General features: G+C 53.3%; 7 protein-coding genes across 7 annotated transcripts; 4 read left to right on the top strand and 3 right to left on the bottom strand.

Annotated features, from left to right (window-relative positions):
• Nucleotides 1–4,302: 4,302 nt before the first annotated feature.
• J4E78_008540 (uncharacterized protein) lies at nt 4,303–6,343 on the top strand (the record flags this gene model as incomplete). The annotated part of the gene is made up of 2 exons (XM_049369140.1): nt 4,303–4,331; nt 4,537–6,343. The coding sequence occupies 2 exons, from the start codon at nt 4,303–4,305 to the stop codon at nt 6,341–6,343; spliced, it is 1,836 nt and encodes a 611-aa protein (XP_049219207.1).
• A 1,190-nt stretch (nt 6,344–7,533) lies between these two features.
• Nucleotides 7,534–7,869, bottom strand: J4E78_008539 (uncharacterized protein; the record flags this gene model as incomplete). Its single annotated transcript, XM_049369139.1, has 1 exon — nt 7,534–7,869. The coding sequence occupies one exon, from the start codon at nt 7,867–7,869 to the stop codon at nt 7,534–7,536; it is 336 nt and encodes a 111-aa protein (XP_049219206.1).
• Nucleotides 7,870–9,179: 1,310 nt separating this feature from the next.
• On the top strand, nt 9,180–10,084 carry J4E78_008538 (uncharacterized protein; the record flags this gene model as incomplete). The annotated part of the gene is made up of 2 exons (XM_049369138.1): nt 9,180–9,635; nt 9,689–10,084. The coding sequence occupies 2 exons, from the start codon at nt 9,180–9,182 to the stop codon at nt 10,082–10,084; spliced, it is 852 nt and encodes a 283-aa protein (XP_049219205.1).
• Nucleotides 10,085–10,834: 750 nt separating this feature from the next.
• Nucleotides 10,835–11,895, top strand: J4E78_008537 (uncharacterized protein; the record flags this gene model as incomplete). Its single annotated transcript, XM_049369137.1, has 3 exons — nt 10,835–10,840; nt 11,114–11,538; nt 11,607–11,895. The coding sequence occupies 3 exons, from the start codon at nt 10,835–10,837 to the stop codon at nt 11,893–11,895; spliced, it is 720 nt and encodes a 239-aa protein (XP_049219204.1).
• A 222-nt stretch (nt 11,896–12,117) lies between these two features.
• On the top strand, nt 12,118–12,790 carry J4E78_008536 (uncharacterized protein; the record flags this gene model as incomplete). The annotated part of the gene is made up of 2 exons (XM_049369136.1): nt 12,118–12,306; nt 12,611–12,790. The coding sequence occupies 2 exons, from the start codon at nt 12,118–12,120 to the stop codon at nt 12,788–12,790; spliced, it is 369 nt and encodes a 122-aa protein (XP_049219203.1).
• A 1,274-nt stretch (nt 12,791–14,064) lies between these two features.
• On the bottom strand, nt 14,065–15,982 carry J4E78_008535 (uncharacterized protein; the record flags this gene model as incomplete). The annotated part of the gene is made up of 4 exons (XM_049369135.1): nt 14,065–14,261; nt 14,527–15,004; nt 15,068–15,177; nt 15,397–15,982. 4 exons carry the CDS (start codon nt 15,980–15,982, stop codon nt 14,065–14,067), a joined length of 1,371 nt encoding a protein of 456 aa, XP_049219202.1.
• Nucleotides 15,983–16,527: 545 nt separating this feature from the next.
• On the bottom strand, nt 16,528–17,278 carry J4E78_008534 (uncharacterized protein; the record flags this gene model as incomplete). Its single annotated transcript, XM_049369134.1, has 3 exons — nt 16,528–16,746; nt 16,837–17,238; nt 17,270–17,278. The coding sequence occupies 3 exons, from the start codon at nt 17,276–17,278 to the stop codon at nt 16,528–16,530; spliced, it is 630 nt and encodes a 209-aa protein (XP_049219201.1).
• Nucleotides 17,279–17,362: the final 84 nt, after the last annotated feature.

Here is a 17,362-nt window from a genome sequence, read left to right as displayed (position 1 = left end):
ACTGGTGTCGTCCCAACACACCACTGCGGCTCATCCATACATAGCTAGTTGCTCGCGTCAGCGGTTCATCCAGCCGCAATGGCTCCGCCTAGGAAAGAGGAATGGGACGAAGATGAAGATGACAGAGGGCCGCCCTGGCCCACGGAAACTGAAACTGAAAGCGATGATGAGATAACGATTTCTCTGGTTCCAGTCGTTATCCCAACTGCTGTTCCATCGGTCGAACCAACATCGTATACTGCGATGCCGTCGATCACCCAATTCTCAGTAACGAACAGTGCATGGAACTCCGAACTCTTCAGCCAACCCTCGCCGCCTCCCAAACCTGTTCTACCAAACGAAAGACCCCCTGGGTATCCGTCGAATCGTCCCTGGCCTCCTCCTCCATACGGACCCACCCCTTCATCTCAAGACTGGCAAACTTCCGCTTCTGCAACAACACCATATGCCGACCACCTACCCACAACCTCACCATGGACAACGTCAACGAGAACATTTTCTCCAGATCCCTCCGGACCACCCACCCCAACAAACATTTTTCCAGGCGCAACCTTACCTCTACCTGAGAAACACACAAACAACACGCCCATCTACGCCGCCGCAGCCATCATCCCCATTGTCGTCCTTGCAATCATGGCCAGCGTAACCTTCCTCTGCGTGCGCAAACGAAAGAGACGGCGTGCGGCTGCGCTTGCGACTGAGCGCGAAGTCCAAGAGATGAAGATGACGACTCCATCTCAGATATCGCAAAGACATGGGAACGAACATGTTCAACCGTACCTCGCACCACCACCCTCCCATCCTCCTCCGCTCCTTCCCCCAATCCCCTCCATATCACAATCCCAGCGCAACTCCCACCTCCTCCCCCCAACATCCACACCCAGCGCCTTCCACCCCATCATCCTCGGCCCCATCTCCCATTCCAACTCCAACGGCGCCTACCTTACCGGCATGGATACCTCAGATATGGTCTCTGTGTCTTCCAACACGCTCAGACCGATTGAAGATCCCTTCGGCGACAATAGTAGTTTGAATGAGCCGCCGCCGCCGTATCGACCCTGTAGTTTGCCGCCGCCGAGTTTTGTCTCGGAGGGGGGTGCGCCACCGAGTTTCACGACGGATTCTTTGCGGAGTGCTGGGCCACCGAGCTTTACAAGTGGAAGTAGTCTTATAGAGGGCATGGAGAGGGAAGGCGGTGGTGGTCCTGGGATGGGTTCGAGGGCGCATCTTATTGAGAGGAGTCCTTTTGATGATCCGGATGATGGGGTGTCGGAGATGAGTGGACCGATACATGGGGGCAACGGGAATGGAGACAGCATGTCAGCTGTATCGGATCTTTCATACCAGCGAGAAACGTTTGATGAGTTTAGTAGGAGGGGGTTTTCTTAGGTAATGCAGGGTAGTGGGTTGGAGGGTTCTTTTCTTTCGACGTGTATATAGTTCTCTAGGATTTAGTGTTTACAGCGTGATGGGGTATCTCAGATCCAAAAACAAATTAGGTCTTTGCATCTAAGATACCCCCATAACGCTGTTAGCATCAAAACGTAAACATTGATTATATCTCCTTGATCACTTATTGCTTGTCCTGGTATGAATTCAGACTGTCAACTGCGTCGTGCTCGCGTTTCTGCACACTCAACAAAAATTCGGATAGAGGCTGTAGCAAACACAGCAGGCTCAGACTACAAAGATATCCACGTGCGGAACAGCATCCTATCTATACTATGACGTACAAGGGTGGGTGGGGGAGGTGGAGGGGAGGTGGTGGAATTCATTTGCTCCTAAGGTTGTATCCTTTCTTTCGCCTTGGCACTACGTCCTATCGCTTTGTACGTTCCAGCTTTGGCGTGACTTCAAGGTTTTGATCGCGGAGGTGAGGAGAGATGGTATTTAAAGACACTCCAAAGAGCAGGCCAGAAACATCAGCATGAAGAAACATTCTCATATTGACTACCTATGACGTACACCCCACCAACCCACTCATCTCCCGAGTTCGCCTAGACCCCTCACCCGTCCACCATCCACCCTCCTAAATCCTACCTGAGACAGCCATCCACTCAACAACCCTTGACCAATAAACCTAGCGACACCGGATAAACCAAGGCCATACACTATCCTACCTCCCGCGAACGACATGTTCTGCGCTTACTCTGAGGAGCAGGTGGATATGGTTCGCGCAATCGTTCCTTCGAATCTAGGAACGCTACAGTAGTTTCGAGGGTTTGTTCACCAATCACAGTTCCTAGATTGAAAGAATGGAAGAACTGAGGAGTTGAAGAGGGGTTCGGATGGGCTGTAGAAACGGTTTGGAAAGAACGATTGGTACCTTGCATGAAACGGGTGGCGGCTAGTGTTGGCGTGAACGGCTATTGAAAAGTCGAGCTCACATGTTAATCGCAGCGGGTGTTGAGATACGAGACGAGGGGTGAGATTTGTTTACCCCGCGATTCATGCTTGGGAGATAGGAGGGTATCTTTGCATTGGAATGCAGATCTACGTCTATCAAGCAGACGAACAATTAAAACAATACTCCCAATCTTCATGCAGGTCACGTACATGCATCCAACTTGGGGCCAAAAGCATGCCTCGTCGGGAAGCTACGTTGGATCCGGCAAGTGCTATCGTGGCCCCTTCTCCGCTGCCCTGCCTGCCGCAGACAAAATCTAAAAATCTAGAGCGTCCCTCGGACCATGATTCGCCGGGAGCGGGCAGCTTTTATCCAGGTACGTGGGTTTTTCTGGCATGATGACGGCTAGATTAATCATTTGCCAGCTGGCATACCGCGAGTCACTTTTTTTTCTTGGTTGCTTATTTAACGGCATGCGGCGCGGAGACATTCCGGAATGGCTGTGGGGGTTAAGGATTCAGGAGTGCATACTTAGGTAGTCAGGCTGCATGATTGATGGAATGGAGATGGAGGGACGGGTGCTAGTATGTTGTAGATAGTAGCTGATAGAGGTAGCGGTAGATGATTTACGCTTGCTCAGGAGGTTGATGGAGAAGGGCTGCGCTGGTTGGTGGGCCAGAAAGACGGATTAGCGTCGGCATCTAGGCATTGACCTCGTTGACCTGTCATTTCTACCCATCTCATCCTTACGGCACGCATCATGGGTGGGTGGGGGAGGCGGAGGGGAGGTGGAGGGGAGGTGGTGGAATGCTCGCGTTATCTGTCCATTAGATCCAGGATAGATGATGGTAGGGCTCAGGAGGTTGCCCTGGATAGACAGCGCTGGTTGGATGGGCGTTGAGTGGATGGTCCAGAAACACGATTTAGCGTCGGCACGTATGCGTTGACCTCAGCGCGCGGACCTGTCATTTTCAACCATCTCATCCTTACGGCACGCATCACCCAAGCCATGGTGTCGTTCGTTCCGTGTCCGTTCGCGACTTAGCTCATCGTTATGTTTGGCCCCATTCGCTGCTAGGCGCATGGCTGGTGAGGCGTCGGCTTCCTTCGCCTGGCTGTGCGTGCTGGCTGGCTGGCTGCGGCGACGACAAAGAGCCTCTCTTCCATGCTTCCTCCCTGCCACGCCCACCCAATTATGACAGCCTCGCTATATCGCCCTCGCCGGCCCATGCACCTGCGGGCTCGGTACCTGAGCTAGACGCCTCCTAGCCCTCAGGAGACTTGGCCTAAGCCGCATTCCGGGTCCTGCTCAGGCGGTGCTGCCAGTGTGTTGCGGAGTGCTTGCTGCTGCTGCCAGCTGCGGGTCACGATCGGGACTATCAATTCTTCATCTTTGCCGAACTACTACCTTTGCAACTGCAGCTTCAGCTTCCCCGGCCCCACCAGCTGCCTAGTACGTGAGAAACCTTCGCCGTGCCTGGTCACCCAAAGCAAGCAACGGGTGCCTCTTCACAACGACCACGCTGTGCTGACGCCCTCGCTCGGTACTTGCCTCGACGACGTCTCACAACGCTGTCATATCCCCTGCTGCTGCTCAAGTGTACTACCCAACAGGTCTCACAGCTTCCCGTCTAGCTGCCTGCGTTTGCGAGAACATCCCGCCGTCAACAAAGAAATCCATCCAGGGCGCCTTTGTCTTCACCACCCTCGACCCAACCCCGCCGAACGCCTCCCTCGACTCGTGGACGACCCTCGACGTATTATATTACTGCTACATGGTCGGCAAGGAAGGACATTGTGTCAGGGCTTTGTGTCATTGGGCTTGCTATGAGTTTGGATCAGCACATATATGGGTACGGCTCTCTTCTACCTTCCCATGTGGGGGAAGACGTGTAGCGTTCGGCTGGTGCAACGAGCTTCATCTGCATACCTCCGGCCGTCCTTGGCTTCATGTCATGTCGGACCAGACTATGTCCCAATCCAGGTCTAGGGTAGGCAGAGGTCAGGCAGCACCGCACGGTTGTCACTTGGAGCTCGTTGCCATCATCCCTTGCCATGCTATCCCAAGAATACCTTTCTTTAGACTTCCTCCGCTCCTTCCCGTTCTGTTGATAGATTTCACTTTTGGTTTTCCTCATGTCTCGGCTCGCATCTGCAAGTGCCCCAGGCTAACGTGGGTCGCGTGCTAGATCGACGGACTGGCATCTCCCAAGTCCCTCCTCCACTCCCAAGTCGCTGACGTTCCCTGACGGATCTCTCAAAACACCAAAGACCGAGTCGTTTCCCCACTCGCACTTCCTCGACGCCTGGGCCACCCCACGACCTAATGGGCAGCACACCCCGGTGCAGACTCCTTCCTTCACACTCTCGACGCCCATAGGCCGGCCGTCGAGCTCGTACAGCCAACCCGTCCGCACCCCCGAAGACCCAGAGTTCCATGTCAACCACTTCGCACCGCAAAACCTACCTCTTCCGCCGGTCGACGTGTCCCGAAGGCTGTCGTCCTCGCCGGGCCCTAATCAGCTGAGGAAGGTTGGATCACAGGGACAGTTCGGCTCTCGTCCTGTCAGCATGGACTTTTCGCAGATGCAAACGCCACCTCCAACGAGGGATGCTTCCTCTAGGAGGAGTGTGCAACAAAGTGGACATGGGGTGGCAACACCAGCTACGGTGGTGCACAGGACGCCCAGCCAACTGCCGGAATCCTCAGGAGCTCTGTTTGACCAGACACCGTTTGGCTTCGCTGATCTGCAGTACACTCCGCATATGATGCAGTTTCCCAGCGGTGGTCCAATGTCTGCGCCACCCATGCCTCAGTCGAAGCTGTTCTGGGACCCAGCGAACGATGGCATGCAAATGGATCTAGATGTGCCTCTGGGAGTAGACCCCTTCGGTCCTACCCCGCATAGACCGCAGCACGACATGAACTGGCAAGCAATGAACCATCCTTCGGCTAACATGATGCAAACCCCAGCGTTCCAGGGTTTCCAAGCTTCTCCAATGCCAGCGTCGTTCGCGAATACACCCTCACAGCAGAGACACGGCTCAAGAAATGGCTCTTTTGTATATACAGCTGCAGGTGTCGATCCAAATATGCTGCTCAGCTTCTCCAATCCCGATATGACCGGTTCCTTCGGAAGCATGCCGCAGCAGCCAATACTCGACATGTCAAGACAACCGTATGAGACACAACTGCGGGATGCAGAGAATGAGAGGGCAATGGCGAAGAAGGCCAAGAGTCAGCATTCACGCAGCAACACAGCTTCGTCGTCGGGTTCAGCGGAAAACGCGAGACCTGTGCTGCAACGAAGCAATACCGATAGCGGGCCGAGAATAACCAGAGCAATGGACCCTCGGATAGCAATTCCAGCCAATGCTTCGACGATTCCCCGTCGCTCATCGCCACTGAAGCGTCAAAGCGGCGGATCACTGAAAGCGATACCCGAGATTAGAAGACCCCGTACACGGCTGATCATTGACGAGAGTGGGACGGCTCGCACAGAGACGATACCTACTGGAGATGATGAGACCCCCAGGAATAGACGACAGACTTCGCAGCAAGATCTTCGACGCCAATACCCCGGACTGTACGAAGAGCAAGACAGCGAGTCGGACGACGACGAGCCAGCTCCAATCGTCAGCCGCAACCCATCTTTCGTCATACCCCAACCCGAGCGTCGAGCGACGAAACACGCCCGAGCAGACAGCGGTGGACTGGAACGAGCCAACTCCTTCAAGATGGCGCGCTCCGTCTCCGCCTCCCGACTCGCATCCGACGCCCTCTCCAAGACCTCTTTCGAAACGCTACGATCAACCCGCCGCTCCGCCGCTGCCGCCGCCGAAAACACCATCCGTCGCTCCAGCGCCATGGAGCGCCCCAGCCTCCGCGAACGAGACCCCGAAGACACACACATGCCCGACTCCCCCGGCGACGCACTGGGCGCCTTGAAAAAAGTCGTCGGCGCCCGCCAACAACGCATCGGTACGCTAGCATAGCCTGTCGCTTCCCTTTTTCTCGACTGACAAGTTCAGAACGCGCATCGCAAAACACACTGCTCGCGCATAACCAACGGTGGGCGCAGGCGAGTGCTGATATGTCCACCTCCCACCCTCCCCAATCACACAACCAACTTCACCAAGCCCTGTCGCACGGCGCGTACGACCCTTACTCTAATTCCTTCAACGGCTCGCCGACGACTACTACAACGCCCTCGACGGAATGCAGTAGCAAGAGTAATGATAGCACGAGGTGCGTGTGCGATGGGTTGGTCGATGATGCCGATACGCTCATGGTGCAGTGTGAAGCTTGCTTCAAGTGGTTGCACATGGGTTGTGTGGGATTGAAGGAGGAGTGGTTGCCTAGGGTGTTTGTCTGCGTGTTTTGTAAAAGTGGAAAGGGGGAGAGTCCGTTGAAGGGGAAGAGGGGGGGTCGGCGTTGATGATGGCGTGGTATGTTGGGATGATGGAGGGTGATAGAAGGAGCTTGCTGTGCGAGCTTTTGGGGAAGGGCGCGGGCATGAGTAATGGCAATTTATGAGATGATGTTTGGATGGTTGTACAGTTTCGAGGTTTGGTACCTATGACATGAATGGAGGTTTCTGGGGGAGAAGTGGTGGATGGGGGAGAGTAATGAACATAAGATTACATCGGGGTATGACTGCTACTTCACGTTTATACCACGCGTACTTCGACTTCATGCACTGGCGAGGTGCTAACAACACTGCGAGTCGTGATCGTTGTGGACTTGGTAGGTAGGGCAGGATGAGACATCACTCGCGTATGATGGTTCAAGATGTGGTATACTGGGGGTTGAGAACTACATATACGTTTGTACAAGAAGGGTATTAACTAATACAAGACTAGGAAAGATACGTGGTGTACACAAGATAAGTTCGATCGGGGGTCGAAATTAGGACATTGGTTGCTTGCAGCGACGGTTGCTATAAGGCTTTCTGCTAATCTATAACCTGCTAGCCCTGCAAGTTGATGCAATAGTCCTCAGCCTCGAACAGACTCAGCTTCCTGAACAGTGCCCTTCCTATCTGTACGTAACTTCCATGCCCAGCCTGCCCGCCCGTTTGATGTAGCTCATTGCTGTCGAAACACAGCGTCACTGACGTTGCAGTTGTTTTGTGCGTCGATTGCGTTCATAACCTGCTTGAACACAAAGAACCGGATCTCTTCGATCAACTTCTCGCGGTCATGTCCTTGGCGACGATTGAGTGGTTGTCGATGAAGGTCTGGAAGAGCGGGGCTGCGTAACTGACACAGATGACGACAGTGATGGCCTGGATGATGAGCATGATGATGGCTCTGGTGCTTTGCCAGCGTACGTGCGCCGCCGCTTGGCCTGCTTCGTCCATGCGAGATTGAACTTCTTCGCTGCGTACGCCGTTGGCTGGGTTGACCCATCTTGGAGTGGATGTGAAGAGATTGACGATTTGGGCCCAGGTTGGCGTGCCAGGAGGGGTGGGACCTGCCGGTACCGGTGAGGTGACTGGTGAATTGGCCGTTGTGCTCATTTTGTCTTCGATCTCGTAGTTATATATGTACGTGAACGTGGCGTGGGGGAGCTCGTGCCCCAGGGGTGCCGGGCCGCCATAATGAATAGTATGATCACTATCAATGCTTTGAGCAATAAGAACATAAAGGCCCGGTTGGTCTGCTGATTGATTTGATCATCGTGGTCGATTACAAACTGGTGCTCAGCGCTTCGAGATGGCTTGTCTAGCCGGTTGGCCCACCGTGGATTGCCTGTCGGTCGGAAGAACTGTTGGAACTGTGCGAACCATGAAGTAGGTGTTGGATTGGCGGTCGTGGTTGGCGGGGTGGCGTCTGGGCTTGCTGGTGCAGGTGAGAGGGCTGGCGAGAGGGCCGGCATGGTGGGGGTTGTTGGGCTCATTTTTTCCTTCATCTCGTATCTGTGGATGCCGATGAATGACGGTGGTGACGAGGAAACAAGAGGGAGAAGAGGGGTGGTCTCATCTTTATCGTACATGATCGTTACGTTAGCACCTAGTGCGCGTTTGTGAGACGAGATACAATAGGCGGGAACGTGTGAGGTGGAATTCCAGAAGAGGGGAGCGCGGCGGGTTTTGTAGAGCAAGTGCGAGGCTTTGCCAAGGGAGCAACTATGGCTGACACTGCCACACCACCCACCCAAAATGCGCACATTACCATAGCATAACCGCTTATGTGAAAGGGTTGGGGTCGAATTTTGGTTCAGCCACACACAAGCAGGGCATGTGATAAGATACCTAGGTAGATTTGAAGAAGTCGTGCCAAACTATCTGTTAGTGGAGAACTCGACGTGAGGCATTGTTAGTTTTGGAAGAGGAAGTCGACGCCCTCTACCCGCATCCCCGCGTCTTTCCTCTCCACATTAATTACGTCCAGCCCGGCATTGATTAACCATAATCTCTCAGCAGCCTCATTCCGGGAACTCATCAGCAAATACGCAGCCCTTGATCTTAACAACCTGGAGACTGTGCCAGAAGTCTTTGCTGTCTCTGCCACGACGGGGAGAAGTTAACAACGAACCTCTTCTGGCTATGCGGCCCTTTCACAGGGGGCTGGAGACGTCTAGTGGGTAGATGGTTGGTGTTGTGGGAAACCACAACGCAGCGGGAGGACGACGTCGGTGCACGGAAGAGAAGAATTCAGGCTCAGACGGCAGCGGGAAGGCTTCTATACAGCCCCTCCCCTACCTCAACGTGAACGCGACTACGCGACTTCTTCAAATCTACCTCTGCCCATGCCGTTTCTCTTTCTTACAATCTCATCCTTACTCTTCTATCGATACCTAAAAACTCATCAATATCCACGAAACATCATGCAGACAGTCACCTACCCAGATCAGCGACTAATCAGGGTCGGCACCAATACCGCCAAAGAGGTGGTGACCATGCGCTGGGTGCAGCGGGCCAACAAGGGCGTTGGTGACGGCGGATACGGCAAGGTCTACGTCGGCCTCAACGAGACGCCGTTCTCTTGGGAAAAGATTGTCTTCGATGACAACTGGGCCAGTATCCCAAAAGGCAAGAGAAAGGAAGCTATCAAGCAAGAATGGATGAACGCATTCGGAGAGATGGACGTCGCTAGCGTTAGCAAGAAGAGGGAGGTCACGATCGGGGAGATCACAAGCTCACCCAACAAGAAAATTAAGCTCATCGACGTCAACTCCATCATCCGATCATGGATGAGAGGCGGGGTACTCTCAAATAAGTATCTCGAACGGGTCGGCAAGGACCTTCGTGGCCGCAAAGGCCTGAAACATGCGCCACCAGTCGTAAGTTCAAGTTTATTATTCCTACCTTCGAAGCCTTTTACTGAGTTTTCTAGCAACTACTACGCGAAATGGCGGAGTATAGGAGCACCCTTGGACCAACGGTGAGCGTCTTCGGCTTCTGGGGTTGGTGGAGGTTCGCGAAGGACAATTCGCGCAAGGAAATTGCCGCAGAGATGGAGGGAGTTAGACGAGCAGAGGAGCTGCGACTCCAGAAAAAATATCTTCATGGTGATGAAGATGAGGAGAGCAAGATTGACGAGAGTGTAGGGAGCGAGGTCGATGGAGGTGCAGCGGGCGAGGGGGGTGCAGATGATGCTGGCGAGGTGGAGGCTGAAATTCAGAGGTCGTTCACAGACCTCTTCATGCCAAAGGAACACCAGGAGAAAATGAAGGTTACATCAAACATGTGGGACAGTGCCAGAAAGGAGCTGGAAAGCCTACAGAAGTAGGGTGAAGCGTCTGCCGGGAGACGACGGTGACTTTATCGCTCTCGCCGCGCGACGCGAGAGCGAAGCGGGGAGGCCTCGACGTCTTTTCGTCTTCCTCTACGAGTATTCCCCGGTACTTCCCCGAGAACAGGATGGAGTTCAAGAGTATGATTGAGACTATCAATGAGTGGAGGTGGTGACGACCAGGCGGGATCCAGTGTAATGGATTTCCACTACCGCAGTGTAAAGCAGACATACCACATACAACGCATCCGAACTATCTACCACACCGGCCTTGAGCAGACACGTTCTTTCCTCGGAGCACTCTCATAGAGCAATACGCGCGCACCACACAGACATGTCATCTCCCACCAACACCGTACACAACCGTTTTCACGCCTCTACATACCCACTCACAAGCCGTCTCGCAAGAGCGCCTGCAATCCCACCAACAGAGACAAGATACAACACAATCGTTTCTAGCATAGCGCGAGTAATTTATATCCTCCCCGTGTAGAAACAACGTTGTCTCCGCGGTCCCTTGCGCCGACGCAGTGATACATGTCAGCCCTGCATGTAGTCTTCTCGATGGCGTTTGGTCGGACAGTGCGAAGTGTGACAGCAGAATCTGTCCTTCCGGCTTCTGGATGCGTGACCGTATGGCCCATCAGATTGGAGGGTCTGCCACTCTACTGATGCTCTCAGAGCCTGACGTTCATTGAGGTCGTCCATTTTGCGGTTGAGTGCGACCGGACATTTTACTAGAAGGAGATGGTAGTGCGGTGCCGGAGGTAGTGGATCTATCTTGACGAATGGGTGCTAATGTGATTTGATAAATAAGAGTAGATAGAAGAATGTGGCAGATATGTAGCTTGATTTGTGACGATAACAAGATGTCACGACGCTGGGAGAAGAGAAGAGGACGGAGGGTATACAAGGTCGACAATATGCATTACCTAGGTATCTTCGCAACCAGTTACTTCTGTTACGATAGCTCACGGAGATGTAGGTTTTGGAGTTGTTGTGACACGGGGTAGACATGCGCTGCAGGACAATTCGGGAACCTACCCTCTGATGGTCTTAGGATACGCGGCAGTCATCGCAGGTGAGATCGGCAAAGCGAGCCGGTCACGCTCGCAGACATCGCAAGCGATGTGCGCCCTTAAGACGTCAAAGCGCTTGGGTCTGACCGGAACGCCCCTGGAAAACGACTACGACGAAGTCCAGACCTTGTTGAAGTGGCTGGAAATTAAGCCATGGAACGACCGGAAGGTATTCAACGAATACTTCGCGTCGAAGAGGCCGAAGAAGTCCAAGGCACGCACGTTGAAGGGAGAACGCAACGCGATTCTCTCGACTAGTCTGAGGGCTTGCGTCTTCCCTCTGAGGATCGACGACACCTTCGATGGGAAGCAGTTGGTCGAGTTCTCGCGAGCTATCGAAAACCATACCCCGGTGACACTCTCCCCCGAAGAGTCTGTTCATCAGAAGGACACCAAGCAACTGTGAAATAGGAAGGAGGGTGTGAGAGGTAGAACCTCAGAAAAGATGATGAGAAAGCGTGCTCTGCCGAAGATCCTAAAGGCAAGGATAAGACTGTCCACCCAAGATGCGGTGAATTCACGTATGGAGACCAAGGAGCCCAAGACTATAGTGGTCTGGGTCTCGACTTGGAGGAGTGGGAGAGCCTCACCAAAGAGGAGGCTCACATCGACATGACCGCGAAAGAGTCCCGCAAGCAACTGCTGAAGGAGACAGAGAAGGATTGGCACTCCACACGAATTGACAAGCTGATCGAGCAGATTCTCTCCCTGCACGGGGCCAAGAGCTAGGGGAAAATCATCATCACTGATGAATTTCTCCAGACTCTGGAAGTTGTGTCCAACGCCTTAAGAGCAACGGGCATCGAATTCCTCGAATTCAACGGCCACATGAGCTTGAAGGAGAGGGACGCTGTGCGCGAGTGATTCAACGACCCCAAAGACAAAGTCAGGGTCATGCTAGCGACCATTCAGTGCTTTGGTTTAGGCTTGAACCTGGTAGAGGCTATAAATATGTTCATTCTGACCCCAAGGTGGAACCCTGCCATTGATGTCCAGGCCGCCTCGAGGATCAACCGGATCGGCCAGAACCGTCAGGTGACTATCTGGACGTTTTATGCACACAACTCAATCGAGCGCTACGTCAAGAAAGAGCGGAAGAGGAAGAAAAAGAAGGCTGCTTTGACATTGGATCAGAAGGGGGTGAGTGAGCGGTTGAGGAGAAAGATGGAGAGTCTGACCGAAGCGAAGTCTCGTTGTAGTTGTAACGGCCATCCGAACTCTCATGAGCATCTCCAGGATCAATTACGTATACCAGAGGCGTCTGACGGCGGCCGAGGCCTCACACTCATCCAGGCAGCACAGGTCCCGCCCCTCTGCCAGGCGCATCTAGCCAGAAACCACCGCCGCCGGGGCACAGGCTGCCGCCTGAGTGAGAGAGTCCTTCAACACAGCCGGTAGGTATTCGCGAACGAAGTCGCATGTGTCTTGTGCTGCTAAAGCGCAGGCGATCGCCCGAGTGAACAGGATCGCGCAGAACTCAGAGGTCACTGTATGGACGTATGAGTTGCCAAACTCTATCGAGGCGTACGTCATGAAAACCCGAAAGAAGAAGAAGAAGAAGAAGAAGAAGAAGAAGAAGAAGAAGAAGAAGAAGAAGAAGAAGGCCAAGTTGACGTTGCACTAAGGCAGTGTGAGCAAGCGTCTGAAAAACCAGATAGCAAATCTAACAGAGGAGGCGTTCTGCCACACTCTCACTAAGTTGCGAGTCGAGGGGGCAGCTAGCAACAAGAAGGCAGCAAAGGCGTCACTGCTGGATGGCGGCGGCTTAGTGGTAGTTCACCGAGGTGAGGGTGCAAGTCGTAGCAGGTCGTAGCAAGGCGAGTCTTGTATAGCGGCAGATAGCATGAGCTTGTTCGGGAAGTAATCTGGTAGATCCGGCCTGAGTCCTTTGTCGCGAGGGGTGTTGTGAAGTGAAACTGATCGACTAAGCTACGGCGAGTAGTTAATGCGGCGGAAGAAGACTTCGAATGGATACGAGTGGTGTTGGAATCTTACGAGGGTGCGTGGAGGCAACAATGATGTTGAGCGGGGTGGTTTGAGATATCATCGCCGAGCGGCAAGCATACAGTGCGCGCGTGAATGGTTGTAACGAAGTCTAACTGACCTTGTCGCTGTAAGCAAGTACAGCAAGCGGTTTCGTCGTAGCCAGATAACTCTGCAGAAGATCGCGGGTGTCCTTTCCATTAAGGAAGTACAAGAACGGCGATTGCCCTCTGGTACCTTGCCCCCTCCTTCACGACGATCAAGGTTACCTCATGTTGCCGCGAGCTCGCCCTGAATGGTGAAGGGCTCGGAGATAGGGCGAGCGTCGAGTGATGTTGAGAGTAGTGAACACTGGAGCCATGCCCGATATCATGGTCGGAAGGAGTTGACGAATAGAAGCAAGCTTGTACCTCTTCGGTGAGTGCTACGTCGCTTTCAGGATGTGAGGTGCCAAAAGCGATAGAGTGTCACTGAGGAGTTGTCGGCTGCGCACTTGCTTGTATCGGATCTTGTGAGAGAGCTAAAGGGCTACGTCGTCCTCACGGTCCGATGAGATAAGCTGTACAAGGCGTCACTAAGGCTTTGTCGGCTTCTAGCTTACCTGAGCCTGCCGCCTGGAGACTTCACTAGTGAGATGTCGGCCTCTCACTGGATGAGAGTAGTATCCGCGCTCTCCTCCAGGCCAGCCTCCTACGCTATCTCGCTCACTAGGCTTGCACGGAACAATCTGTACTCCCCGGCAAGCGCGACTTCCTCCCTACGCCCTGGAAGTCGCACACACTTCCATTCCAACCCCTCACTCCCCGTCACGTAAGAAATCCGCCATACCACGTCCTTCTTCCTCATCAACATCGCTCTCTCTCGCCCACTTCCTAGTCCGCATCTTCTGGCTTGGGGCACCCTGGACCCACAGAATCATGTGAGAACCGGGTGGGTTTGCGTGTTCTGGAGGATACCTAGGTAGAGGATGGAATCAGCGCACTTAAACTCTGCATAGGCGAGAGCCTTGTTGTCGGGGAAGTCAAGCGAGCTTCGAACGAGAGACTTGATCGCTGAGCTCTGGCAAACGGGTGTCGCCTTCAGAGGTTCTAAGGTGTACTGGGATACGAGGTCTGCGAGTCAGAGGGGGTTCGTGCGGTACATGGTTCTCAGTACGGCATCGTCTCATTTGACATGAGTTACGCCGCCATTGAGCGCCGAAGTTCCTAGTGCTGCTTCGGCACCACCGAGCTTCGCTGCCGCTTCTGGGTGGTTGTGCCTATGTGACTTCGGATCGCTTTCTCGTCCCTCTGGCGAAGGGCACAGCGAGCGATGGGGACGCCGCTGCCTCAACATCCGAATCAGCTAGAGATGCTGGGCGGGCCGTAGGTCTCATACCCTCTCGGTCACCCCGCAGGAAAGGGAGTTCGTCCCGAGCGCCCTGAAGCTTGACTTGGGTCACGCCGTCCTTTGTGGACAAGTCTTCTATCGCATCCTCTGCTGTCTGAATTTCTGCCTCTACCCCAAGACGGACGTGTTCTTGATGGGCGCGCAGAGCTTTCTTGTACGCTTCGCGGCGCGTGAGGCGTAATGCGCGATTCTTAGGCGTCTCGCCCTCCGGGATCAGCTTCAAGAGCTTTGACATGCGGTGGAGGTTGTTAATGATAACTTGATAGTCCGAGCAGCATGTCTCGCCCTCGACAAAAGCTTGAAGCCACGAGGGAGTTCCAATCCAGTTAGAGGTAATGGTATCTACGGATTTTTTGATGGCACTCTCGAGTTGTCCGGCATTCGCCTGCCCGCCTCCGAGAACTGTGCTGTAATGTATCGGATCGACCTGCGAGTACCTTGCCGTAACGAGATTCATTGTGTCACGCTGTACTTTGGTGTTGTTAGGCTGATTTCCTTAGAGATTCTGCCACTCGTTAGCAGTTCTCACAGGCTCTCGCTTGTCTGGGTCCGTCATCTTATGTGTCGGCATAGTATTGACAGTGTCGACAACCTTCTTGATCGTATGCTCGAGCCTCCCGGCTTTTTGCCTGTCGCGGGCTCTGAACAACGTAGGTGGTTTTGTAGTAGCCAGAGTCCACTTTGGGATATCACTCTGTTACACACCAACCGCATCGTATTCCTCTAGGTCTCTAATGTTATTCATTTAGACTCTAAGCATCCGCTCGTAGGCCTCCGCCTCTCTTAAGAAATCTCATTCGCTAAGATCTAACCGTATTGTAGGCACCGAGCTCAGTCATTCCAAGGTCGCACTTATACGACTCAGGTTACTGATGTAGGCTTGGAGATCACCCGCCTGGGTGTGCTCGATATGAATCCTGACTACCTCCTTGTATGCGCGCTGTAGAGCTCGGCGGGCGGTCCTCTGCACGGGAGTCTCATTTTCCTGTGGTACCTTGAGCAGGAGTCGAAATCGGTTGAGATTGTTGATATGGGCTTGGAGATCGTGCCAATCAGTCTCTCCCTTGATGTAGCCTTGGACCCAAGAGGACTGGCCGATCCAGCTGGTCTGCATGATGTTCACCATGCTGACTACAGCCTTTACGTCCTCACTCTTACTGTTGTTTTGGCTCACGCCCAGAATAGTTGGGTAGTGAACTGGGTCTACGGCGGGCCATCTCGCCATGATCAACTTGACCGCGTTTCTCTGATGGTTGATGGTGTTGACTGTCTGACCGATCTCTGCTGTGTATAGGTCCCCTGCCCTTGACGGCTCGCGCTCTTTCAGGTCATCCATGCGGTAAGCTGGGAGAACAGGGCAGCTGATCCGCCTAAGGTAGTGTGCTGGGGAAGATAGGAGATTGTTCATGATGGAGATCGAGATGGTGAAGATGGGGATAGACATGAATATGTAGTAAATAAGAATGGGATGTTACCGAAGAGAATTCGTGGTGTTGTTGGTTTGATCTTGCCGATAGGAAGTCGTCTTGTGTAGACTATAAAGCGAGATCACGTGCAAGCTGGGCGAGTGCGAGATTAATTTAGAGGCATACGATGCTGGGGAAACGAGGTGAGACACTTGGCAAGGCCAACCCTGGGAGCATTCACAACACTGCTGTCGAACAGTTTCATCGAGTAAAATATCACGTATACTCATATTGAACTTGTGCAAATCAAACTGCGGTGCTACGGTTTCTTTGTGGGTGTCTGGCTCTAGCGTTTCTCCACAACGACGTCGACACTGACCTGTCTTCTCGAGCTCTCAAGACCGGTTCTGAGACATAACCACTACATCCTGAGGGCGAGCCTATCTAGCAGAATTGTGCTGCTCTGTATAGAGGTCCGAGTCGATAATATGCCGTGTGTGTGTGTGTGTCGGAGATGGTGTTCTCAGCCCATCCACCTTCGGAATCCGGACAACCCCCGCTTACGCCGAGCTTGCTCTTCAGCCTATTTCAGGGCTTGTTTCAGGAATTCTTCTTGAGCGTCTTGGTTGCGCTGGTATATTTGTTTCACTCTCTCCTCCCACTGCGCAAAACCTTTTTTAAAGTCGGCTTCCAGCTGCGCCTTTATTTCCTTCTGCTTCGCCTCTTCTTCTTGTTGCCAACCCTTATCTTCGTATAGATATCGATCTTCAATCTTGCGATAATCGTGGACGACGGATCTTATCTGTTCGCGAGTCAAGGTAGACCAGAACTATTCAAGGCATTAGTATACTGCAGTCTTGTGTAGAAAGTACGACTTGGGGATAAAACTTACCGGTTCAGTCGATGTTGCAGCATGGGTCGATGAGGCGGCTTTGATCGTCGGCACGGCGTTGGTTGCTACCGGTAGCGTGACTGTGACTATAGTAGGCGTGGCTACCGGTAGCGTGACCGTGACCGTAGTAGGCGTGGCCGTCATCTGGACAGCTTTCGCTTCTAGCGCACATGAACAGCGTTCGGACGAAGAAGATGGCAGAAAGCCACATATCATGAAGGCGGCGAAAGTGAGCAAAACGACAATAAACGTTCCGATACATGTGTTCAACTCGCGTTCGTGATCCTTCTTCTGGTTTTTATTCTGGTCCTGAAGCTTCTCCTTCTGGTCCTGAAGGTTCTTATTATGGCCCAGAAGATCATTCATAGTCTGCCGTTGGAGATCTAATCTGGCCTGAACTTCCTGCGCTCGCTTAACGAAGTATGGAGCTGACCATTCCCATGATGTCGTCTGGGTTGCGGATGTGGCTTGAGCCGGGGATATGACCTTTGCGTTTTTGGTCATGGTTGCGTCTGGTGTAGATTCG

The sequence above is a fragment of the Alternaria triticimaculans genome, assembly GCF_023758025.1.
Source record: "Alternaria triticimaculans strain BMP 0046 chromosome Unknown scaffold_15, whole genome shotgun sequence".
Lineage (NCBI taxonomy): Eukaryota > Fungi > Ascomycota > Dothideomycetes > Pleosporales > Pleosporaceae > Alternaria > Alternaria triticimaculans.
This window is presented reverse-complemented; position numbering and strand designations above follow the sequence as displayed.